This window comes from Lutjanus erythropterus, chromosome 19 (genome assembly GCF_056507025.1).
Source record: "Lutjanus erythropterus isolate fLutEry1 chromosome 19, fLutEry1.hap2, whole genome shotgun sequence".
Classification (NCBI taxonomy): Eukaryota; Metazoa; Chordata; class Actinopteri; order Lutjaniformes; family Lutjanidae; genus Lutjanus; species Lutjanus erythropterus.
The window spans coordinates 30,819,352-30,845,427 of record NC_139335.1 but is presented as its reverse complement, the minus strand read 5'-3'; the positions used below and the strand labels follow the sequence as shown (position 1 = coordinate 30,845,427).

The following is a 26,076-nucleotide window of genomic DNA, read 5'->3' as shown; positions in this document are numbered from 1 at the left end:
GTTTGAAGCATACTGGGGCCGTCAGGATTTCATAGTGACTCTACTGGTCTACTACTGGTCTAGAAGACTAGAAGAATAGTCTTCAAAGTCACACTTTTGTATTTATAGCCCTTATGAGTCAAGTGGCAGTACTGATAGAACACTGAAGCAGGTGTGTCGCCTCTTGGGCCACTTTGGAGCAACAATAAACACACAGCACACTGCGGACAACCACAGACTAGAACTATCAAAACACTGAATAGATCACTGTGTGCTGACAGCCTGACACACTTATGCAACATTTTTATTACCTGTGAATATATCTTAGTGGCTGTACATGTTGTGAAATGTTTGACCTGTTTCATCAGTGACTGGCCTCAGCACAGCCATTAAAACATACAGTCCTCCACACCAATCATCAAAATCTTATCTATGTTGTATAAACTCATAGGTCTTCAGAAGTCTGCCATGGTATGAAAACTGATGGGCATTGTACCACGTATATTTTTCTTGTTACAGCAGTGAATTCTGCTGCATTAAGTTTATTTAAAGAGAATATTTAACATATTGGATTTTTCCTTTAAGAGTCACTGCAACTGCTACTACTACAACTACTACAAACAGCAACAATAATAATAATAGTAACTATGTAATACCGGCACAGCTGCAACAAATAATCAACTATTAATAAACTATTAAATTAATTGCCAACTATTTTGATAATCGATTAATTGGTTTGAGTAATTTTTTAAGGAAAAGAGCCCAAATTCTCTGATTTCTTCACTCTTCTATGACACTACACTGGGCTGTGAATAAAACAAGACATCTGAGGACGTCATCTTGGACTGTGGGAAACAGTGATCAATATTTTTCACAATTTTATGACATTTTATGGACCAAATAACTGATTGATTAATGGAGAAAATGGTTGATATATTAATAAATAATGAAAATAAATAAATATAAATAATATTTAGAAAAAAATAAATAAATAAATAAATACGCATCCTCCTGTGACAGGATTAATTAATCTTTTTGAGTCTTTTTTTTAATAAAATAAAGTCATTTTTCACTATTTTAGGACATTTTAAAATTAAACAGCTACTAATCGATTAATTCAGATAATAATCAACCGATTAATCACAATGAAAATAATTATTTCCAGCCATATACTGTGAAATCAAGATCTTCTTCTGAAAGTTATCATACTGTCAACATCTCACATCGTTGCAAATGTTCTCCTTCAACAAGTGAAAAATGAAACACATAAAATAAAGCAAGACAAATTATTTGCTTTGCATAGGTTCATTCTTACTCCATTCTTTGAGTTTATTTCTTTGTTTCTTTTGTTTTGGTCTTGTGCAATTAGCAAAATACTTTGCTTGTTTACAAATGATAATAGGCACAAACAAAAGTACAGTACATACACACCTTCTGAAATGTATCCAGAGGCACACAGAAATATTTAATACATGTCAATGCAGTAAAATACAATACAGAATAAAAATTCTTTATCATGGATGTAAACTAAGGTATTATTAATGACAACAATAAAAATGTTGCTACAATAATGCAACTTAATAAAATATTTGTCAAGTAATAAAGCTATGGAAATCGTGGTTATATTTCTGCTCCAGCATGCAGCTCACACTTTCATCAAACACTCCTTAAAGATAAACTCCCTGATTCAGAGGTTCAGAAATGTCCTCTCAGTTCACAGCTGATGTTTTAAAACTCAGCAGTAAGCTCAGATGAAGTTTAGAGGTACTATTGGTGCTGTGACAAAATCGGAAGTGTACCTTTAACACAATCATTCTGTAACATGAGGATCAGACTGTGGTTCTCTCTTAAATGACCATCTGCTTCTTGCTCAGTGTTTTGTTTCCCACGTCAGCTTGAATGTTCATCAGTGTTATTTTGTCTCTAAATGGAAAATAACTTGGCACCCTGAAAGACTTTTTTTTTAACTTTTTTTTTTTTCTTTTGCGGATCATCTCACTTGCCGGTGCCTGTCTGTCTGTTAGTCCATCTGTCCTTCTACCCACTCACGAGCGCCTTGCCTGGCCACCTCCAGTCCCGTCGCGGCACCAATTAATCTACCAAAACACATGAACAGACCCGTTAGTTTTGTCTACAGGATTTGTCAAATGCAGCTCTGGTACAACACATACAAAGCGATCAAAACCTTTCAGGACATTTTTGTAATGTGTTTACCTCTGCTGAAATAGAATCATCCAATATATATGTGAAATGGTAAGTAATAAATGTTTTAATATTACTGTAGATGAATAGGAAGCTAGTTTGATTAGCGAGCCAGTTGCCCCTGAGCGCAAGACTGCTGCTGCTGTGATGTGTGTGAAGTGATGAGAAGAGAACTTAAAGGCGACACCCACACTACTACGTTTTTGTTCTAAAACACAGGTTTTGCTGTGTTTATGCTTGGTTTCCACACTACTCCGGGGTTTTAACAACTCCTAAAACGGAGACACAGTCAAAGCGGAAGTGCCTCATATCGCATTCTTTCTAACTGCCAGCAGGGGGCGACTCCACCGGTTGCAAAAAGAAGTCTGATTGTGCAGAAGTCTATAAGAAAATGAGACTACTTCTCACTTGATTTGTGACCTCATTAAATAGATTCTTCATGAGTTAGTGGTTTAAATCAGCAAACAACTTTGTCCTCAGTTAAGTCCATGCACCCCGGCATTTTACAACACCGAAAATGGAGACATGAAGACACACTACTGGCCTCATTTCAGTTTTAAACCTCCCAGGTTGTTGTTTGGTTGTGCAGAATCTGAGGAAACAATAATGCAGATATCCCCTAATTTTTCACACCGCGAGTTTACAGATGCTATGAGGCTGGTTGTTACTTGATCGCATCAGTTTTTATGTGTGGTCATTTACTTTTAGTTTAATTAATCTTAAAAAGTGGATGTCTCAGTCTCCAGTTCGGCATCACTCTTGGAATTTACTGGGTCTGATTCCAGCAGTTTTGGGCTGCTATCAGTCGCAGTGTATACACCATAACACAGCTAGAGGAGCCAACGGCTATTTAGTTAGCAAGTTAGCATGCTTGCTGTATTACCTGAAAACCTGAAGACTCCAAAAAACTGAAAACTGCCAATGAATCTGGACTAACCTGATATGTTGTTTCAGTCAGAAACGTGTTTGTGTGTAAATAATGGGCTCATTTTGATGCACCAATGTTTGAAAGTTTGCTAATGTATATTAGCTACTAGCTTTGGTTAGCCTGCTGTTACTGTGTTCAGCCACTGTCTTTAGACTCAAACACTGAAAATCCAATGGAAAAGAGAGACAAAAAACACAATACACCTGACAATGTCTTAATAAAAATAGCAAAATCTGGGAAGATTATATGAAGAGCAGCCATGTTTCCCCTCATTGTTTTGGTCATGTTATTAGACTGGTTCCTGTTTACACCGGCATTCACATGTCCAGTGTACGTAAACGGACATGTGATATGTGTTTTCAGGCTTGGTATGTGTGTGTGGACAGAGATTATTCTTGAAACAGGCCTGTCTGAATGGAGATATTTTTCATTTTGATTTAATTTCATTCAAATGCTATTTAAAAAAAAACTAGTAGTGTGGATGTAGCTTAAGTACTACTTAAAGCAAACTCAACATACATTTAATCTCCGTCAGCATGTTTTAACATTCAGACTTGTGTCATGTTCAAAGTGATTGAGAAGTGATTGGGACATGGCACAGGTCTGACCATGTCAGATGACATGAAGGGGTGCATGTCTGAGTGGGGCTTTAGTATTTACTTATGAAAACACAGATAATTTTGAAAATTATCTATGGACAAGAGAAAGTCATTGAGGTGGTGACTTGTTTTGTATTTTTGACGTTTAGAGCTGTGTCTCAATTTGTCTACTTCTGCACTTACACTTCCTGCTTTGAGGGCATAGATCCTTTCACCTTGACACGAAGTGTGCTGCAAGGACCTGGATGTGGTACTCAAAACAACCAAAAACTTTAGTGTGGAATGTTGGACATTTCGCACCCTAAACGGTCACCATCTTGTCTATGTGGCGGAAGAGGCGGGGCTACCAAACTTGTAAACATGGTGGTCCAGGTAGCCAAGGAAGCAGCTGCGTTGACTATTGTGGCCACAGTGAATGCCAAATTATACAGATAGAAGTCATATATGTAATTTTATCAATAAGGACCACTGTACTGTTGGCAGATTGAAGCCACCAATATGTTTACTTGTTTGAGTTTGTAAAGATTTGGTACCATGAGTCAAGTATAAACCAGCATAATGATGCCTTGTCAGCCAGTAGGGAGAGAGAGGGCCATGGAGATTATGGGGTTTTTTATCCAACAGAGAAACGGAGGACAAACAAAAGCAAATAAAATCAAAAGGATGTTCATGTTGAATGAAGTGAAATGAAACATAAATGAATAAACAAGCCAGTAGAAGTTTTGGCAGGTGGCAGTAAAGGTCTGTCTGGCTTCAGTTCTCCCAGAAAGAAGAAGAAGAAGAAGAAGAAGAAGAAGAAGAAGAAGAAGAAGAAGAAGAAGAAGAAGAAGAAGCTGCAATTGACATTTCAAGTAAGGGCAAGTAACGGCCCTCCTCGATTTGAAACAACACTACACTGTCGAAGTTCACACACTACGCAAGTGAGCACATAGTGTGCAAAGTGTACTACATGAGTGTTCTAATGGATGTATCCGAATTGAGACACAGTAATAAAACTATATAAAAGAAGTGGATATAGCCTCTAGATCTGAGAAAAGATGTCAATGTAGAAGTGCCTTAAACCTGCATTCTTTGTAATGATCAGCAGTGGCGACTCCACTGGTTGCAAAAATATGTCTGATTGTATAAAAGTCTATAAGAAAATGAGCCAATTTCTCCTTTGATCTCTGCCCTCAGTAAAGTTTCCTAAAGAGTTTATGGTCTCAATCGCCACATAACTTTGTCCTCAGTTAAGTCCAAAGACTCTGCTGATATTTGATAGCAAAAACAATGTTGATGTTGTGGACAGTGGTCATTTTTTGGAGTTAGCTTGCAATCTCAGTCTTTCTGTTTACATGAATGCTTTGCTATGCCTTTAAGTTAGACCTGTTGTAAGAGAGCTAGCTCTAGCTGACAGTTAGCACTTCTGGATGCTCACAGGAGGAAACTCGTTCTCGTCATCCAGACAAACAGGTCCAGCGGCGAACTCGTGTTCTGGAATGACCTCACCTTTCTTTGCTCCACCATCTTCTGAGTAGCCTGGATAGAAAAGGAAAAAGGAGGGCGACAAATCATTCGAGCCTTTGAGGTGATCTGGCTGAGGGGGTTCAGTTCTATGCAGAACAGCAGCGGAGACAGTTCTTGGAGTTCTTAGAGCCTTCTATAGTGCCAAGCACAGTAGAACCCATGTGTGGGGCACTGAGTCATAGGCTTTCTTCAAGTTGGTGCTGGTGGCGTGGTATCATCTAGTTCTTTAGCAGTGCTATACAGTACAAACTCCAAACTAAAATATTGTTAAGACTTGACATCTTCAATGAGCTGAACTAAGAGTGAAGATAAACCCTTCCTGTGACACACAGATGGAGAAAATGTGTGCGGCTACTAACCAGTGAGGGTTGCAGTGACGGGACCAGAGGCTGGTAGGGCAACGGTCGCAGCGTAGGATGGACAAGCCTGTACTGGCCCTGCGACTTCTGGCCCTTCTGACTCTGCTCCCTGGTCATCATCAACACCAAAAAGCCTGAGAGGAAGAGAAAGAAAAATGCAACAACACAGGAGTCAAAAACAAGCCGAAACAAGCTTTACACTTCACTCGCAAAATGTTTTCTTGAGTCTTTCAGACTGGTAAAGCTCTGTGAATATTTGTGATGAGGCAAAGTTTTTTTGTACAACCTCCCCTAATTCTCTAACCATCGCAGTTTTCAGCTGCCACCCATAAATCTAAAACTGTTTATAAGATCACACGAGAATCCATCTTGCCAGGCTTCAAGTTATCCATTTGCTTTCGCACCAAAAGTGGTTTTAGGTGTGACGACAGTGAGAAGCATCCATGGAAGTGACTCATCTCGAACAAACAGTGGTGGCTCCTGATGAGGTTAGTGTAGATACTGTGATAGCATCAGTTATATCAGAACTGGAGAGTATTTCTTCATTGAAAGAAAAACAAAGAACAACACAGAAAAGATGCTTTCGCTCTTCTCCCAACCAACTTTGGCAAGAGTTTGATCTGACTGGTTGAAGTTAGCCTGTGTTGACAGAGCATTGATAAATGTCAGTAATGCTGACAAGTGTTGTGTTCTTTTCACAACCCATAATAAAATAAAATCTAAATGCCAAAAAAATTGTGAATAAAACAAAACACTGAGTTAGTTCATTGAGGCATACATGTATGATGTTTGTGCAGGGGACTCACAGGAAGCAACAACACTTGGTCAAATTTTAGACGTTTAGACGAAAGTGCAAGGTCGTGTAGAATTCACGAGAATTGGTGGAATTTGCGTGAACTGTTGCGATCACAACATGGCAACTTCCTGGAGGGACTGATTAGACAACAAGGACAGAGACAGGATGGTATTTTTTTCTTCTGTGTGAGGTTGTTGGAACTGAAGTGAGCCGAAGTGAACTGCTGAGCTGATCCGGACTGAGAGAAGGTATGTTCATAAGTGAGGTGGAGGCGGTGTCATTCGTGTGTCAGTTCATGGGGCTTGTATAGTGTTGGGGGACCATGACTCCGGCATGTCACCAAGCCATGTTTCAGGTCCACCCAAAAACTCCTGAACACAGAAATCGTGAAAAACAGTCTACCAGTACTACATGGTTTTCAGTGTTTTAACATGTTTTCAGCAACTACATTCTAATGTGTTAAATGTGTTTAGAAGAAAAACTCCCTTTTTCCTTTACAGGAACTTTAAAGCTCCCTCTCTGAACAGTTCTTCAGTTGTTACAGGAGAATCTAATGGGAGTTTGGAATCACCTGTGTTTGTGGGCCAACATGCACTCGCCTCCATCCAGTGGATCCACGTTGTAGATGAACAGCTGGCCGTCAGCTGTGGCCACCAGCAGCCGCGGGAACTTCTGGATCCTGAAACATCAGACTGAGCATTCATTTCAGCTGTTTCAGAACAATCACAGACAACAACGAGAGCGTGAAAGCGGTCAAAAATCTCTGCTCTCTCAAGAATGACTTAGCGTAATGTTAAGTGACGCTCACACAGCCAGGGTGCAGACGTTCCTCTGGCCAGACGTGAGGAGGTGAACGGTGGCGAAGGCCCGGTCCTGGCTCATCATGCCCGATACCTGAGCTGGGAAGTAGCTGCTGGCTGCTGAGAACATCTTCCCCACATAGGCTGTCCAGGTGGCAGCCTCGTCCCCCCCACTACAGACAAAAGGAAACAGGTTTAAATTTGACAAGAATTTTCTAATTTAGTTTTAGTTTTAGTCACTTTCTGAATATATTAGTCAGTTTTAGTCCCATTTTAGTCTTTTGTATTTGTTTGCTCTAGTCATAGTTTTAGTCACAATTTCATTTTTTTATTTTAGTCATGTTTTTGTTGTAGTCTTTTTTGCTTACTTTAAATAGTTCACTTTATTCAAATCTGTTTATTCTTTATCCTTAAATAAAGTTCTTTCATGAGTTGAGTAGTGTAGACCTTAAATCAGCAAATTACTTCTCACATCTATCCCCAGGGAGTGTTACAACACACCCAAGTAGTAGGGTTGGCTGCAACAATGGAACTCCTTGTATTTGACATTAACTCACATAACCTCTGATTGTGTAGTAGCAGTTCAATAAAGCTTTAGTTGTAGTAGACAAATATGGGTACTCTATCAAAATTTAGCACAAACAACTACTGAGCTACTGATTCTCAAACAAAAGCTGTTACTATCATCCCAGGCCTCCCCTATCATATAAGAATGCATCATTACTTATGTGTCATTACTGGTTATCAGACACTGATGTTGTTTTTTACCAGTAAAACAGACTTTTTCTGTATCTTACTGAGGTCTTCTGCTAAATTCAGCATCATGTTTCACTCAGTTGAACTCTGTTTTAATAAATCAGCAGTAAAAATGTGTAAACTGTCGTTCACTGAGCGGATTCACACAAAACTAAACTAAGACAAACCTCTACCACATATTTAGACTCTCTTGTCTTGTAAAATTATCTTTTCAAAACGGCAGTCCACAAACCAATGGGTGGCATCATGGTGGCTACAGTGGCCTCTAATTTATTTATACATGGTTTACATTGTGTGTGTGTGTGTGTGTGTGTGTGTGTGTGTGTGTGTGTGTGTTTGTACCTTGGTCCCAGTTGTTCCAGTTTAAAGATATGCACCGTCTCTGTGTTGCTGGATGCACAGAGGAACTGGCCATCAGGGCTGAAGGATAAAGAGCTTATATTGACGTACCTGCAGACAGACACACACACACACAAGCAAGTGAAAACACTTGAAGAATAATTAATAATTTAAAGTGCATAATTAACTCTGATCATTAGTAGGCTATTAGCTGAAACTCCTGAGGCTCTCAGCCAGCACAGATCATGTACCACTGAACAACTATAAATCAGTCATCAGTAATAAAGTCTCCAGCTATTAGTGCATTCATGCCAGTGTGTCTGCTAGACGGCACTGAAAGAAAGACTCCACATCTTTAGCGGTGCTCATACACTGGGCACATTTCTTTTACAGGGAGTGGATCTTATTTGATGTGTCTGAACTCTGACCTTTTCATGCCTCGGCGAAACTCAAACAGACGCTGGCCCTCAGGAATGGAGAACACTCTGATGACGGTGCCCTGTAAAGACAGACAGCCAGTGAGCTGCTAGCTTAATGATAGCTTTCACGTTTTCCAGCAGATTATTCCTTGACATGCAAAAAAATGTTTTTTAATTCTACGTACGTGCAAGCTACCTCATTTAGTTAAAATATTAAAGGATGTAGCAGTGTTAACTTTGTGAGAGACTGATGAGACAGGGAACGTGGTGACAAATTGCTGTTCCTAAGTTACGGTTTTGCTTACGATAAACAATGATGTGACAGACCACATAAAGACATGCAGCTAATAAAGTTACGTTACATTAACATTAGCCAACATTAGCTGCGACTTAGACGCTACACACTGTGGTCTTGCCCTGCCTTTGTCTTGGTCTTATCTTGGTTTCAACCCCTCAAAGTCTTGGTCTTGTCTTGGTTTTGATACACTCTGGTCTTGGTCATGACTTGATCTCTGTTTAGGTGGTCTTGACTACAACACTGGTAATCTGGCAATTAGATTTTGGGATTTCCCTGATACGAGTGAATGTAAGGCCTGGTGCTGGCACTGCAGGAAAACCTTAAGAAATCATATCAGAGTTCATACTATGGGGACCTTGACAATCTTGAGCAAACAGAATGAAATTCTCAGGGGGTCTGAGACTTCACAGGTTTTTACCCTCTCTGAGGCGCTGGCAAGTTTGGTGGCCGAGGCGTTGAAGGTGAGAGCTGCCAGAGGACTGTCATGAGCCGGGATCATTGTCACTGTATTCTGAGACAACCAAGGGGACAGATGGAAAGAGTGTTAGTTCACACTGATATTATGTTCACTTCACTGCATTTCCATGTTTTCTTGCCACGAAGTGACATAAAAATCAAAAATTTGTGTGTGTATGTGTGTATGTGTGTGTGCGTGTGTTTCAAAGCCTGATATATCTTTTCCCTCTGCACCATAAAGCTTCACTGTTGTGTATTAAAAACTTATCAGTGAGCCACACTGGTGCACTGAGTGAATTGTCTCTTTATATCATAAACACAAACGCTGTAGTTTATTTTAACTCAGTTCCACACATGCTATACTTTGCGAGGCAGCTAGATTCACAAAATCACGCAAGGATCCATCTTGACAAGATTCAAGTTATCAGTTTGTGTCCACACCAAAAGTGGTGCAGCCAATCAGCATCCTAGGAGGGACTATTGGTAGCTACAGGCGTGGTTCTAGGTGTGAGAAGCATCCATGGAAATGAAGAGGTTACAGTAGATACTGTGACAGCATCAGTTATATCAGAACTGGATTTCTTCATTGAAAGAAGAGCAAAGAACAACACCAAAGACTTTCCCCCATGGAAGAAATGTTTTTGCTCTTCTCCCGACCAGCTTTGACAAGAGTTTGGTCTGATTTGTTGAAGTTAGCCCATGTTAGAGGTGACAGACAGATGGTTCATCCAAGCACTTGCCAAGTGTTTTGAAAGCACTTGCCCTTTTCCAAACAGTTTCTAAGGATGACTTCGCAGATGGTTCTTTTTAACAAACCAACTGGCATGTCAGGTTAACACACATCATCCTGCTACTCTAAATACTAACTACAGCATCAAATGTGGACTATTCCACTGCTGAAAATAGTCCCCAACAAATGCACTATGTGCTCCTAGCTGTTTTAGGAAATTACTGGTCTTATTTAAAAAATAAAACTAATTACTTGTGAGGTGTTTTTAAATAGTTATGAACTAATGAACTTGGCTCCTAAAATAATAAGAGACAAACGCATTTATGGTTTTGGTCTTTTCAGTATTATCGTACAATATTAGCTTCTTATCAGAGATATATCAATACTGGTGTACAGTATGGATATGGATATAAACAACCAGACGTTTGAAGTTTATTTTAACAGTAAAAATGGCAGCATTTTAATTTTTCATGAAGAAAATTTTAGTAATCCTTGTCAAAATGTTTATACTATTTGTTAAGACTTCTTGTTATCAGTCGGGGAGATGAGCACCCACCCTGGAGCCTGGTTCTGCTTGAGGTTTCTGCTGTGTCAAAGGAAGTTTTTCCACACCACTGTCAACAAAGTTCTTGCTCATGGTGGGTTCTGCTCTACATGAAAAGTGCCCTGAGATAATTTCTGTTATGATTTGACACTACATAAATAAAACTGACTTGATAAAAACAATATGGGCTAATATATATTGTTAATATATCAAATATAATACTATTCTTTTAATCGTATTCTCAGCAGTAACAAACCCAGTCCTGACAAAGAGCTTAGCACAGCTGTTTTGATCCTGTTGGCTCAGACCTGCTGTGCTGTATAAAGCTACACAAAACACAGGGGGGTGTTTTCAGCCTGGCTGAGTTCACATGAACAGCCAGCGTGTGGCACAGATCAGCTGACATGTTTCCAGGTAAGAAGAAACCTGAGGTAGTCTTAATCTGAGCCAAACTACAAACATGACATGGTTTCACCTGGCAGTAAAGAGCTGGTTGCTGTGAGAGAACAACACACAAAGGAACAAACAGAGAAACTTTACACTCGTGTGTGGGGAGAAGTTTGTTATGAAAGATGAACTTTTCCTGGTATCACAACTACTCACCGTCAGATTCTTGCATTTGTCAAACTGTGTGTACTCTGTGGGTCCAGAGAAGTCCTGTCCTACCTGAGTCACATCATGAGCTCAGAGATCCCTCCCTGCTTTGTGTTCTATACTGCCCCTGAATCCCACATTGTCCTAACCTGACTTAGAAACTGTTTGGAAAAGGGCAGGCACTTTCAAGAAAAACACTTGGCAGGTGACTGGATGAACCATCTGTCTATCACCTCTAACATGGGCTAACTTTAACCAATCATACCTGTCGAAGCCAGTCAGGACAAGAGCGAAAACATCTTTTCCATGGAGAAAAGCCTTCAGTGTTGTTCTTTGTTCTTCTTTCAATGAAGAAATACTCTCCAGTTCTGATACAACTGATGCTATCACAGCATCTATGCTAACCTCTTCAGGAGCTGCCATTGTTTGTTCGAGATGAGTCATTTCCATGGACACTTCTTGCTGTCCATCACCACCATAGTGGCCAGTAATCCATCCTAGGATGCTGATCGGCTACTTTTGGTGCATGTGCAAATGGAAAACTTGAAGCCTTGCAAGATGGATTCTTGTGTGATCTCTCAAGTCCAGCTGCCTGCAACTAGGATTTTGTATCAACACACTGAATAACTAAATCTCACCAGCAACAGCTTAACTCTAACTTTTTGTCTCTCTGTTAAAAACTATATTTCCTCCCCTGACTTGAAGCTCGGGCAGGTTGCCGACTGTAGCACAAGTATGACATGTTCTCTTACCAAACCGTTGGCATCGTACACTATGATCTCCCCAATGGTGGCACTGCCAGGGTACGCCAGGTAGGAATTGGAATGATTGATAGAAAGAGCACAGAGACCTGCGAGAGGAGAGAAAGGAGAAAGAATCACCATCAGCTTCAACCTGAGCGGTGGGTCATGGCAAACATGAGTAATAAAAGTAAGCAAAAGTAGAAGTGCTGATTCAACTTCTTTACTCAAAGTAGAAAACTGAAGTCCCCCTCTGAAGGACATTTCTACCCGCTGTTTCTGTGCAAAGCAAACTGAACCTCATCTTTTCTCTGTGCTCCAGTTTGTTTTGTCTTGTTACATCGTTTACTTTACGTTATTACCATTATCATTTTTGTCATTACATCTTTTCCATGTTTTTCATCTTGTTATGTATTGATATGTCATTTTCATCTTCACTTTTTTTGCTTCTTATAACATGTTACGTCATATTCGTCTTTCACTTAATTTTTTCTTGCTATGTCGTTTTCGTCTTGTTATGCCTTTTTTACGTTGCTTTTGTCTTGCATCAAAAAAAATAAAGAACCCCCTCACAATACAGTCTTCCTACAGAATTAGGTAACTATCATCAGCCACTGATGTCATACAACTCTGTCTCACTAAAAATGTGGGACTGAAAACCAAAGAATGAGTTGAGGGATACTATTAAACTCAGAGGAACCAGGGCCTCCTTCACACACGTAAATATAGTCCATAAACATATGGATTACAGCTGCTTTAAAATGGGCAAATGGACAGTCTGAATGTCTTACCTGAGGGGTTGGACGGAGTGTTGAGAAGAGTCTTGAGCAGCTTCATGTCTTTGATGTTGTGGATATAAATGGACTCTTCAAGGCACACCACAAGCCTCTGTAAGGCACAGCAGGCCTCAGGTCATTACATGCTAATGGAATTCACTCAGCGTCAGCACCTACGGCTCACACCACTGAAACGCCACTCATTGCAGGAACACAATGTCACATCAACATCACAGCTGTTCATAATCAATGCCACAAAGGGAACTGAAAGCTGCAGTTTCACACGCTGCTCACAGTGACATGAAACACTATTGTTCACATCGTTACACCATGCACAGATCATGTTTCTTTCAACAGTCTGCCTGTTGTGTCATTATAGTGAGTTGAGAGGTCCTTTTTTAAGAAAGCACCTGAACTCTTCACCTTTAAGTCTCCAATTTGAGTCACATGAAGCAGAGTGTCTTGAAAAGCTAAATGTTTGGATTTTGTAGCCAAAATTATGGAATATATCTATTTTTAGGCAACTGTTGTTGTTGCAGATGCACTTAATTTGTTATAGCACTCGGTAGCTTTAAAGCATCAACAGGTCTGGTGTCCTTCTTGGTGGTGTCCCAAAGTCTGGGAGTTCATATACAAAAATTATCCATGTTAAAGTTATTAAATGTCTGCACAAATTGTGCATGATATAAGACTAGGGGTGCGACACCGTCCATTGCTGATGGCCAACAGTCATCAATCACTTTATTGTCATAACACTGTAATTTAAAAGCCCTCTGTATTTGACGTAGCATCTCCTGTCAGAGTCACCATAAGTTAGGGATATCATTCCACTGTTACCATGTAAGAGAGAAAATAAAAAGAAACTGTTGCTGCTCATTAACCCTACTTGCCAGATGGTTTGTTACACTCTAGTAGTCCATTGAAGTGCTGATCTGATTGGTTGAATTCAGCCCGTGTTAGAAGTGATAGACGGATGGTTCATCCAATCACCTGCCAAGTATTGTTTTGAAAGTGCCTGCCCTTTTCCAATCAGTTTACAAGATTCACTTCCCAGATGGTTCCTGGTAACAAACCATCTGGTGTGTAATGTTTGTGGCACCAGACCTCCATGCAGACTCCAGAAAATAGACTAAATAGAAGTGATGGGCACCCATGGTGTCCGCAGTGAAACAAAATGATAACTTGACTGAGAGGCTCAGTGTGTGAATTACTTCCTAATTATTACGCTGCATTGTCAAATGCTTGATTCTGATTGGTCAATTACAGCATTCTAAGATTTGTTATTTCTGTATAGCAGACTGTGCTATGAATAGCAGACCGTTGCTATGGACGCCTTTCTGACTCTGGCGGATCACATCCTGTCATATCGAGCCGCAGAAAGACGTCTACACCCTGCGGCAAGAAACCCTTTTTTTTTTTTTTTTGAGTTTTAATATATTTGGAGAAAACAAAAGTTTGGATTCATGGTTAATGGCTGATCAGTCCCCAGTAAAGAAAAGAAGAGGAGAGGAAAAGAAGAAAGAAAGAGAAGTGAAAAGACACAAGGACCTGGACGACAGGGAGACTGAAAAAATTGAAGAAGACAGACATCAAGTAAATACTAAACGGAACATGATATGGGCCATGACTGTGAAATGTTCAGTTTTATGTGAATTATAATGCTAAGTAGGCTCATCTTCACTACAGAGTAACCATTGCTATGGACCCAGTTCCAACCATAGAAATGAAAAGACTATTTTTTCAAGCGTAAGCAATGAAATCTTTTCTAAATCAATAAAATCATATTTAAATCAACATTTTATGTCAAACTTTTGTTTTCTTTAGTAAGTAGCCATGTAATAAGCGGGATAATGTAGAGCAAGCGGGTCACTATAGAGAAATAAACCCCTCCGCTTCGCGTTGGGGTTCTGCATCACCTTGTCAGGGTTTATTTCTCTATAGTGACCCGCCCACTCCACATAATCCCTTATATGTGGTTCAATCCAGCTCTATATGGATATACTGTAATATTGAAAGGTCGTGGGTGTACCTGTCTGTTGAGCTTGACGGCCAGGATGTTGTTGGGGTAGCTGTAGTTGCAGATCTCGGTCCCCTTCTTGAAGTGGTAGATGTTCATGCGCTGTGGCATGCTGGTGCTCACCACCACTACCAGACTGCTGGAGAACAGACGCTCCACGATGTAGACATCTGGAGTCTCTGCTGGGGGAGAACAGGGGTAAGATGGACAGACAGCAATGGGGACAACTTTAATGTGGACTTGTCAAACCTCAGTTACACCCAGGTTAGATATTAAACTACCACAAACCTTCCATCAAGATACCGTTTCTAATAACTGAACTTTGTGTATTGACCAATTCCAATACCAGTGTGTTAAAAAAAAATCAATCCACTCAGTCCATTTTGTTGGTCCTCCAACCCCAAAACAGTTCAGTCCAATCCAGTTCACAATCAGATAAGAAAGACAACTCAAAAGGTCTGTTTTACCACAATCCACACAAAACCAAACCAAATCCCTAATGTGATGCTAAGGTACTATTGATCAGTCTGTCAGGAATTAAGTTGCAACACTGGTCTTAGCTCTGCCCGGACCAACTCCTGGAGAAACTGACTGGGAAATATGCAGTCCACCAGATTATTCTTCACCCTGACACCAACTCCAGAGACCATATGCTTACCACAAGCTAGCTACAATACCGTGGACTTGACGTGAACTGGACGTGAACGCTGCTGGGTTACGTTTCAACGTTAATAAATTATGTAGAATTGGACTGGTGCATAGACTTGAATACTTAACAATACCCAATACCACATTTTAGGCTGTATCAGAGGCAATTTTCCCACACTGGTGTTGGAACAACCTTACTGAAAGGCGAGGTGAAAAGCCCAAATTCATACAGTCACTTTGTGAGAATTCCATGGTGTTGCAGTCTAACTTGCACACTGAAGTGACAGAATGAAAAAAGAAACTTGAGAGAGAAGTTCAGACTCTTCCTTCTTTCACATCTCCACAGACGTGGACAATCGCTGTCTCCAGTCCGTGAGAACGTTGGATTCTGGAAAGTATGAAAAATTACAGGGCTTGTCAGACAAACCCTGTCTGATTTCAACTTTGGAATGGTGGAAGAGACAGGGCTTCAGCATCACAGTTATTAGTTCAAAATTTAAATAGCTAAGTCAACTTTGGCTTTCAGTTTCAAACACAAATTCCTCTCTCTTGGGTGAAAATCCTCTATTGTTTGACCCATCTATCCACCCCACCTCTATATGCAGACTTTCCTTTTTTTTTTCAGAAATATAATTCATGATGTACAGTCTCTAGACATGTATGATTCCACTTTTTCACACAGTCTAATTTTAAAAAGCAGACTAAAATTACAATATCAAATCACAGTACTTCTAGAATCACAATACTTCTGAATCACGATGCATATCGAATCGGGACCTAATTATTGTGATTGTATCAAATCAGGAGATAAGTGTATTGTCACAGCCCAATTAGACAACACTCCTAAATAATAAACAAATACATGCATTAACACAGCCACGCAACAACGTTCAGTTCTCACAGATAATCTTCCCAGCATGTCAGGTTGACATACAGGACACCAGACTGGCCCTGACACTCCCGTTCAGACTGGGGAAAGTCTCCGCTGCTGTGGGAGGCTTCCTGCCAAAAGCAACAAGCACTGTGTAATTACAGCAAGCTCGGCCTCGTCTGAGCATCCAGTCAATAAAACCCACAAACCGAGCCAGTCAGCGCTGTGATGTGGAGGGGCAGGCTTCACTGCGAAGATAATCACTGCTTGTGTTTACATGCACAGAGGATTCCCTTCCTCACCCAGTTATTCATGATTCTGCTTTTAGGTCAACATACATACATCATAATTATATTGAGCTCAGATTCTGATTAGATCATACTCTGATTTAGCAGAAACCTGGTGAACCAAGTTAACTTCATAGATTCAAATATTAACTGACTAGTTTTTGGTTTTCTTTTGACAACTTTTTTAAAAATCAGTACCTCTTGACTCATCACACTATGAATGTATTTTGATGTATACAGACATGTGGTATCTAGTATTATTAGGGGGCCAAGCCCGCGGGGGCTGGGAAACGCGGATGCAAGCATACGCGTTTCCCAGTACCAGCGGTGCTGGGAACCCTATTGTTTTTGTTCAGATTTTTATTATTATTCATCTTTTCTATTTTTATTCTTCTCCCGATAAAACTCATGCTGCAGCCTAAACCGTACAAGTTTGGACGATGAAAATTTGAGGGCTGGCCCACACCCCCGCACGTACCTCAGACGCCAAAAATTGCACATGTCCGCCTGCAGGGGGCGCTATAACCAAGGACAACGCGTTTTGGCCTATAACTCCCACACCGTATGTCGCACATTCAAAAACCTTATATCCCCACATTCCTTGAATAGAGCTGAGTCACTTTGCAATTGGCCACGCCCACTTCCGCCTGGACGTCTTTTCTCGAAAAATCGCAAAAACTGGAAAACCTACTTTTTCGAACTCCTCCTAGGGATTTTGTTCGATCTGCACGAAAATTGGCCCGGACACTCTTCTGCTCCTCCTGACCTAAAGTTATCAAAAGATTTTTTTTGGGTTGAAAATTCCGCGAATTATTAACGAACAAATTTCCGTAGCTAGCCATAAAAATGGAAAATGTTGCATATCTCGGTCAAAGTAAATGCTATCGACCCCAAATCAGAGATCCTTGGTTGGCATGAGACTGGGAGCCTATGAGCTGAATTTGGCAAATGTTGGCCCATAGGGGGCGCTAGAGATATGGGAAGTTTATATCTCTAGAACGGCTGCACCGATTTCGACGAAATTTGGTCCGTACGACGTAGGGCCGGTCCTGAGGCCATATCTTCAAGGGGGTCATGACAGGTCAATGTGGGCGGGGCTTATTACAAGATAAACAAAAAAAATTAATTTCTGCCAAAGTATAATACTTAGGGTTTTGAAATTTTATGGCTACATGTAAAATAGGACTCAGATCCCGCCTACCGAAAATCGCGTTCGTGCTCCACTAGGGGGCGCTATAACGCATTTTTGCCTATAACTTCAACATTTTAAATGACACGTTGAAAATTCTTATATTGCCGTATTCCCCGAATAGCGCTGGATTTTCTGACGTAGGCCCCGCCCACTTTCGCCGAAAATTCCCGTCGCTAAGTCGCCACATGTCCGAAACCTACTTTTTCGAACTCCTCCTACAGTTTAAGCGCCATCTGCGCCAAACTTTGCACATACGATGTCTAGACGTGTCTGATCTAAAGTTATCAAAGGAATTGTTGAACGACAAAAAATTTGCTAATTATAACGGAACGATTTTTTGGCTAGCTCAAAAAACGCATGTTGTGTCATATTTCGGTCAAACTAAAGTCTTTTGACTTCAAACTTAACACGCTCGTTCCAGAGGTCATCCGCAGACGAGGTGCCAAATTTGGTGCGGATCGGCCAATAGGGGGCGCTACAAACCCAACTAGGTGGCGCTATAACGCATTTTTGCCTATAACTTCCACATTTTTAATGAGACGTTGAAAAATCTCATATTGCCGTGTTCCCTGAAAAGCGCTGGATTTTCTGACGTAGGCCACGCCCACTTTTGCTGCAAATTGCCGTCGCTAAGTCGCCACATGTCCAAAACCTACTTTTTCGAACTCCTCCTACAGTTTAAGCGCCATCTGCGCCAAACTTTGCACATACGATGTCTAGACGTGTCTGACGAAAAGTTATCAAAAGAATTGTTGCACACCAAAAAATGCGCTAATTATAACCGAACGATTTTTTGGCTAGCTCAAAAAACGCATGTTGTGTCATATTTAGGTCAAACTAAAGTCTTTTGACTTCAAACTTAACACGCTCGTTCCAGAGGTCATCCACATACGCTGTGCCAAATTTGGTGCAGATCGGCCAATAGGGGGCGCTACAAACCCAAAAACATCAGGTTTCCCAAAAGTTGCTCAGATTCGTCCTAAATTCGATGCGCATGATGTGGGTCGCCTCCTGAGGCCGACCGCAAAGTTACCTAATGATTGGTCATGAATACCGCAGCTCGGACGACGGCGCGCGTCCCCGCGATCGCCCCGAGCCCCGCGTCCCTCGGGGCCCGCGGCGGCGGGTTCCGAGGGCCGCGGGGACCGGGATCGCGCGGGGAGGCTTGGCCCCCGTTCATAACTGCTTGCAGTTCTAGTTATTATTGAGATCAGTTGTTACCTTTATGTTACCATTTAGCTGCAGTAAAAGACTAAAGGGGGATGAACAGCGGGAATGTTAACTCACAGCAAGAGAGAAACTTCAGAGGAAATTAAGTTTCATGGAAACAGATGGATGATTATAAGAACGTCTTCAGAATCTGAACAATAGACAGAGTATGCGCTGTGGGTAAATGTAACCAGTGTTTGGCTCTTTCACAAACTCTGTGTTCCTTTTAGGGAAACCTGAGGAGACGTGATGTGGCTTCATCCACAGCAGATGTCTCAGTCTGGACAGATAACCAAAATACAACATGAGTGCAGAGGATTTTCATCCTGTTTGTCACGTGAACTATAATAATGAATGAAACTGGGTGATTCTGGTGTCCATGCTGTTATCATATAATGGCTAAGCAGGTAAATATGGAGGGACCAGGTGTGTGCCCATCCAGGCAATTCTATAAGATTACCTACCAGTTCACACTGATATTTAAAGGTGGGGTGAGTTGTTTTGGAGACAGGTGATATCTGAACACAACAGCCACATAAACACACCTCTCCCTTTAGTGCTCCTTCAGAAGCTCCAGCCATCAAATTCGCTAAATGCTCATTGCCAAGGAAATGACAGTAACATCTGACCAATATGGCAGAATCCAGTGCAACCCGAAGTCACAGGTAGCCTCAATGAGGGAGGGTAATGTTTTATTGCTATGAAAAGTGGAGAGGACCAGGCCAGAGCTGACAGACAGCTGCTGAGAGCCAGAGAGCTTTGGGGGAGAGAGCTGGGGACAGACTTGATGTGAATCCTTTACTGGTGGCTCTGAGTGTAGCTCAGAGTTTATGTTTCAAACCTTTGAGATTAAAAAGCAGATTTACCTTTACTATTGCTTCTCAACAAGTCTGCAGGGTCGACCCACGGATGAGCCTACTGTGCTTGGCTGTGTAGAGTATACTAATAGGTCTCTCTGTGCATGCTGACTTGTAAGAAAACAGAAAGAACCGGCTTCTCAGGTGAGTGCTGTCAGAGGCTGACACACAAACACACACACACACACACACACACACACACACACACAGCTGGCGCCTGCCTGCCAGTGCTAGCTGTTAGCATGTTGCTCATTAACTTACGGCTGCCCGTTTGGGGGTAAATAAACACATCCATCCTGCACACAAGCATCAACTGGTGCTGATTAGCTTGAACAGTGTTGCGTAGCTCGGTCCGACTGGACACTTTCTTTATATCCCATTCACAGAGCCAGGACTGTGTGGGAACTTTTTTTTCAGCGCACACCTTTAATCCTGTGTGGCATCTGGTTGAAAATTAATTGATAACAAAACACTTTTTCACAACATGACCTCAATGTGTTCTCAGGTGCTGACATATTAAAATTGTAGCAGGACAGGAGTTGACTATTGCCTCTACAAGAAATACCTATTTTCTTCTCTGACACTTGCCTGATGAAGAGCTTGTGGATCAAAACACTGCCTTAAAACGAAAGATGAAACAGTTTATTTTGGGTGTAACAGTGAGATCTTCCTCCTTTGTGCTGAGCAGGAAAATGGGACAGATTACAAGATAAACTCAGTGAATTGTCAGTGGAACAGCACCAACAATGAAGCTTGTGTTTAGTGACTTTAACACTGCGGTGTGACTGTTAACTACATATGGATGGATGTTTAGCCCACACTGATGACCCATACTGACCACTCTCATGGATACAGTCCAGCTTTTCCACCATGGTCAGAGAAAACAGCTTGTAGCCAGTCTTTGTTCCCAAAGCCAGTGATCTGCAATAGACACACACATATCAGTGCATGTGACATAAAATGATTTGGGGTGCATTCACTTCCACATCATCACACTGTCTTTCCTGGTCCTTCTTATAGGGAGCCCCCTGGTGGTGAACTTTGTCATGTATAAATGAGCTCTTATGAGAACAAGGGGATCACCTGAGGTTGTGATCCAAGAACCCTCACAACAAATACAGGTTTACCTTGACAACAAAATATAGACTTTGTCCACTTGTGCTAGAATTTTTTTCTGGGGGTACTGCACTGATTTGACACATGACGTTGTGTTTACTGACCTCATGGAGAACCACACAGCCAGTGTGAGAAGTGCTAAACAGTTTTACAGTGTTTTCTGAAGCTCCGGGGAAACTTTGTTGAGTAGTTTGGCATTTAGGAGGTGGGGAGAAGTAAAGAACGACCCCATACTGTCCTACAAAGGCAGAGAGAAGGAACTCCAGGAAAGCTGAAGTAAAGAAAAAAAGGGTTTAAAGTTGTCACAGATGGACTGAAGATGTAACTCCTTCATTTTATGCCTTTTTGGAATTATTTTACCAAAAAATAAAAACTGATATAAACCTCTGATAAATCACAGTATCAATAGACAAATTATATAATATAATAATACTAGTTATCTGGATGTTAATATAATAATTTAATGTACACCTTATTGTAATTTCACACCAAATTGTGTTTCCACGAGAGTCAAAAAGTGATTTGGCAGTTGGCAGATGTGTGCACTTGAGTTACATGAGTAGAGCCAGATTTGAATCACAGATGTGATGACTTAAGACCTGACTCACCAACTTAAGAAAGACTTAAGAGAGACTACTTGATACTTTCCCCAAAGCCCATAGATGAAAGACTCTTATTTAAATAAATAATGAATCCATGAATTAGCTTGATTCCCTTCATTTCCTGAGTCAACCAACATTAATGATAGCATTTGTTTGAACCAATCTGACAGCATCCAATCAAGTTGCAGGAGAGAATCACGAAGAACTAACGTTGCGTTATTGCGTTGAAAAAAATTATACCAAAGATTTGCCTTGCAAGGAAGCCGGATTTGCGAGATTATGAGATTGCAAGTTCACGCAAGAATCCATCTTGCCAGGCTTCAGGTTATCTATTTGTGTCCACACCAAAAGTGGTGCAGCCAATCAGCATCCTAGGAGGGACTACTGGCAGCTACAGGTGTGGTTTTAGAGGTGTGACGACACCGAGAAGAGTCCATGGAAGCAACTCGCCTCGAACAAACAATGGCGGTTCCTGAGGAAGTTAGCATAGACCCTGTGATAGCATCAGTTATATAAGAATTAGAGAGTATTTCTTCATTGAAAGAAGAGCAAAGTTTGATCTGAAATTAGCCCATGTTAGACGTGATAGACAGGTAGTTCATCCAATCACCTCCCAAGTGTTTTTTTTAAGTGCCTGCCCTTTTCCAAACAGTTTTTAAAGACAACTTCTCAGACGGTTCTGTGTAACAAACCATCTGGTAAATCAGGTTAGCAAGACAGATCACCAGTGGATGTTTTCTTTATTGATATATGGTTAAACATGGGACACATTATACATTTCATTCAGAAAAGCATCTTTAATTGGGATGATGAGAAAAACCAGAGTAACATATGGTCGAAGTGAGTTGTTTGTTAACACTTAACTGTCATAGCCCCCGGGACCACTCACTAAATGTTTATTTGATATCTTGTCAAACACGCTCACTGACTTTCTGTCACTCCCCGACTCTTACCTTCTCATATTTACCTTACGCAGTGTTTGTGGACTCAGCTAACACTGCAGTACAGACAAACTTCATATTTTAATGCCTGCCTGTGCCTTCATTCCCCACCATGAGATCTGTACATTCCTGTCCTGTCTCATCCTGTTTCTGAGCAGGGGGGAAACCTGCAGAACTCCAGAGAACATACAGCAGAGTTCCAGCACCCTGCACAACAAACCGACTGTGTGACATGTGCAGCATTCTCTCTGATCTCCACCCTATTCTGGAAAATAAACAAGAGTTGATTGCAATTTTGGGAGAGGAAATGAGACACTATACTCTGAGAATGAGTAATTATATACTGGAGACGAAGCTTAAATATCATGAGCCTGCATTCTTCACATGGGCTGGAGCTTAGCACATACCCAGACAGATACATGCGAACACCTACAACCTTTTCTTTCACAATATTACACTCCTATCTTTGCTTACTCAGCGCTTAAAGACAGGTCTGTGTGTGTGACATCCTGTTTGTTGTGCAATGAGTGGAGCCTTCTTACCCACATGGAGTGTATTACCTATAGTAGATGGTGGTCGAGTCGCCCCGAGTTTGGAGAAGCAGCAGAAATAACAGTGTAGGAGGTTAAGCAATGTACTGCTGTGAACAGAGTCAGCAGCAAAATGTATTTCAGACACCTAAAAAAAGTCCATATCAGTTTAACTGTAGACTATATCTAGAATATATAGAGTATGTTTCACTGCTTTACCTTGCTGTCAGACAGCAGCCCTGGTAAATGCTATTAGACTATTAAATATGAATATTTTCTGGTTTCTTCACTCCTCTCTGACAGTAAACAGAATATACTCCCATATTCTGCAAGATAAAATTATTGTTTTCACAAATGGACTCTGGTTCAGGGAGAGAGTGACATTTGGTTTATTTAAAAGTGGTTTCCAATCATTAAAGACCATCTAGCAGCAAGGTAAAGCAGTGATAATATTCTAAATATAGCGTACACTTAAATTGATAGTTTTTTTTTTTGTTTTAATGTTATCCTGCTATTTCTGTCCACAGTAGTGCCTTGTTTAGCTTCCTACACTGCTACTCCTGCTGCTTCTCCAAACTGGGGGACGTACCGACCACCATCTACCGTAGGTAATACACTGACTATGAAATAGGCTACTTCACACAACCACACCTCAGAAAACCCAAACTATCCCTTTAAGGGCTTTTCCATAAAACATGGGGACATATGAGAGATCCTGGTTCGGCTCAAACTTGAAATATCCTGACTTTCTATTAAGTATCTACTGTAACATAGATCAAGTTAAAAAAATGCTGGATCCTACATTTCCCATAATGCAACTAATATTTTCTTTTATCAGCTTCCCTGACTCACACAGCTTTTCAGGATGTATTTTTAAAGTTTGGAAAGGTTCTCCAGAGCAACAGAGGACACCGTAAAGCTGTTTTTTACTGGCTGAATGGCAGAATCCATGGTTGATGATGTTGACATGTAAAACTGGTGGAGTGCCCCTTTAATTGCATGTCTATAAGGCAGCAGGGTGTATCTGGGAAAGCAATGACTCCATTATTTTGGCAACAACTGAGTTATTTTCTCACACTGCTCTGTTTTCAATGATTAACTGCACATTTTTGAAGGTAAAGCTGTGCGCATGTGTGTAATTTCAGGAAGAAATTCAGCGGTATCGTGCTCGGTTTCTGCCTGCGTGCTTACGTGGAGTCTTGGTTGAACGAGGCGCAGCCAAACCGGAGCCCCGGTCCGCCCGGTCCGCCAGGCCCGCCAGCACCCTCTCCGCTCTCCATCCCGATTCCCAGCGACCTCCTTCCCTCCCTCCGCCCTGGATTGGAGGCCTGGGATCGGCTGCACCTCTTCGCTCGATGTCGGCGGGGTTCGGCTCCAATGTGGGAGAAATGTGGCCCGCGTGATGTGTAGGCGAGCGCGCGGGGCTGAGAACGCCGGCGGGTTTCTCCGCGAGGAACGGGTTCTGGTTGAGGTTGAGTTCGGTTGTTGTGGAGGGTGGTTGGGGTTCGCCAGAGCCCGGAGGAAAAGAAGAGGAAAACAGAAGCAAAACAAGAACAGCTGACAGCGCTACGTCACGGGTCCGGCGCTTATGATTGGTCCGTAGTGAGACTGTGTTGTCGCTGGTGTGTATTTTGATTGGTCAGGCGTACGGTAGTGTGTTTTTTATTGGCTGCTAGGACGGAGTGAGCTTTGTTTTTGTCCGTCCATTCATGTGATGTATCCCCAACAGTCTATGCACCACAGACCAAAATACGGCCAAACCCTGTTTGATGAAACTATATATTTTTTTTCTTTGGCATCGTCAATATACAGTAAATCTCTCATTAAACGTGTTTATATTTTGTGTTGTTGTTGTTTTTAATTCGTACACAACTTTTGTCTGAATAAATGTCAGTACTTCACAGTTTGCACCAAAATAGACCTTGGTGACTGTGGATGAAGCTGTGGGTGCAGAAAGATTTTCAGCTTGAATTAAATTCAGAGCAGCTTGATGGCAAAAACTGTACATGCCGAATTTATCAGAAGATTCTATTGTTCGCAGATAATGAGCCCTATCTTACCCTGATCTAAAGCACAAGTGGAAAGTGCAAGGTGTAATGGATTTACTTATTTAAGGTGTGTCTAAATCCACGTCTGCCGGTTTGCACCAGGGGCTCAGGGGTATCCTGCCCTGTCCCGCCCCTTGTGCCAGCAGCGCACAGCGGGATGCACCTATCAGCTGTGCACAAGTACCCTGATTAATTCTCAGGCGAGTTAATCCGAGCATGCAGCAAACCAATCAGAAAGTCAGCTCTCATCACCTTTAAGAGGCAGATGCGCCAGGAGCGCCTGCGATGGCAGCATGAAGGCGATTTTTATTATTATAAATATTGTTAAGCAAGGAGACAGATCTCCTGGTTAAACAAGTGAAAGTGCGACGGCGTGAAATATAGCTCTGTAAAGTTGGAAAGATATTCACAGATTCGGACTTCCGGCATCAATAACTCATTAGTGATACGTTGTCAAAACATAAACGAGGCCTCTTTCCCATCGTTGTAAGGTAAACAATGTGCTACAAGCCCAGTTTTATCAAAAGTAGCTGTCTTTCAAGCTGCAGAAATAACATTGGTGTCTATGAGCAGCCAGCTGTGAGACGAGTGGATAGGGACCGTCTGCAAATTGCAAAACCGCTACAGCAGCGAAGAGAAACACTACACAGATATTCAATAACTTCACTCTTAGACAATGTAGTGTCACCAAAATCACTGCAGCCATCAACTGGCCCCTGCTTATCATACTACAACTCTTGGTTTGATATAAAATATTTTTTCAGAATTTTAAGAAATTTTATTAATAATAAAATGTAATAACTTCTCTTTTATGTACTGTAGTGCCACCAAAATCACTGCAGCCATCAACTGGATGCTGCTGATCATACTACAACTCTTGGTTTGATATTAAAAACATTTTTTCAGAATTTTAAGAAATGTTATTAATAATAAAATG

The 26,076-nt window shown here is 41.3% G+C and overlaps 1 protein-coding gene across 2 annotated transcripts; it reads right to left on the bottom strand.

Moving 5' to 3' along the window:
- Positions 1 to 1,265: 1,265 nt before the first annotated feature.
- Positions 1,266 to 24,877, bottom strand: wipi1 (WD repeat domain, phosphoinositide interacting 1). Of its 2 annotated transcripts, none has more exons than XM_084744478.1 (13): positions 24,283 to 24,877; positions 20,741 to 20,823; positions 14,851 to 15,020; positions 12,837 to 12,933; positions 12,058 to 12,155; positions 9,400 to 9,492; positions 8,693 to 8,763; positions 8,268 to 8,375; positions 7,178 to 7,342; positions 6,941 to 7,048; positions 5,574 to 5,707; positions 5,126 to 5,226; positions 1,266 to 2,075 (listed from the first exon to the last, which is right to left on the bottom strand). In XM_084744478.1, exons 1-13 carry the CDS (start codon positions 24,369 to 24,371, stop codon positions 2,025 to 2,027), a joined length of 1,368 nt encoding a protein of 455 aa, XP_084600604.1. In that variant the 5' UTR covers positions 24,372 to 24,877; the 3' UTR covers positions 1,266 to 2,024. The 2 variants fall into 2 exon arrangements, with proteins under 2 accessions (XP_084600604.1, XP_084600605.1); XM_084744479.1 differs by having other exon boundaries at positions 14,851 to 15,017; positions 24,283 to 24,876.
- Between the last annotated feature and the right edge of the window lie 1,199 nt (positions 24,878 to 26,076).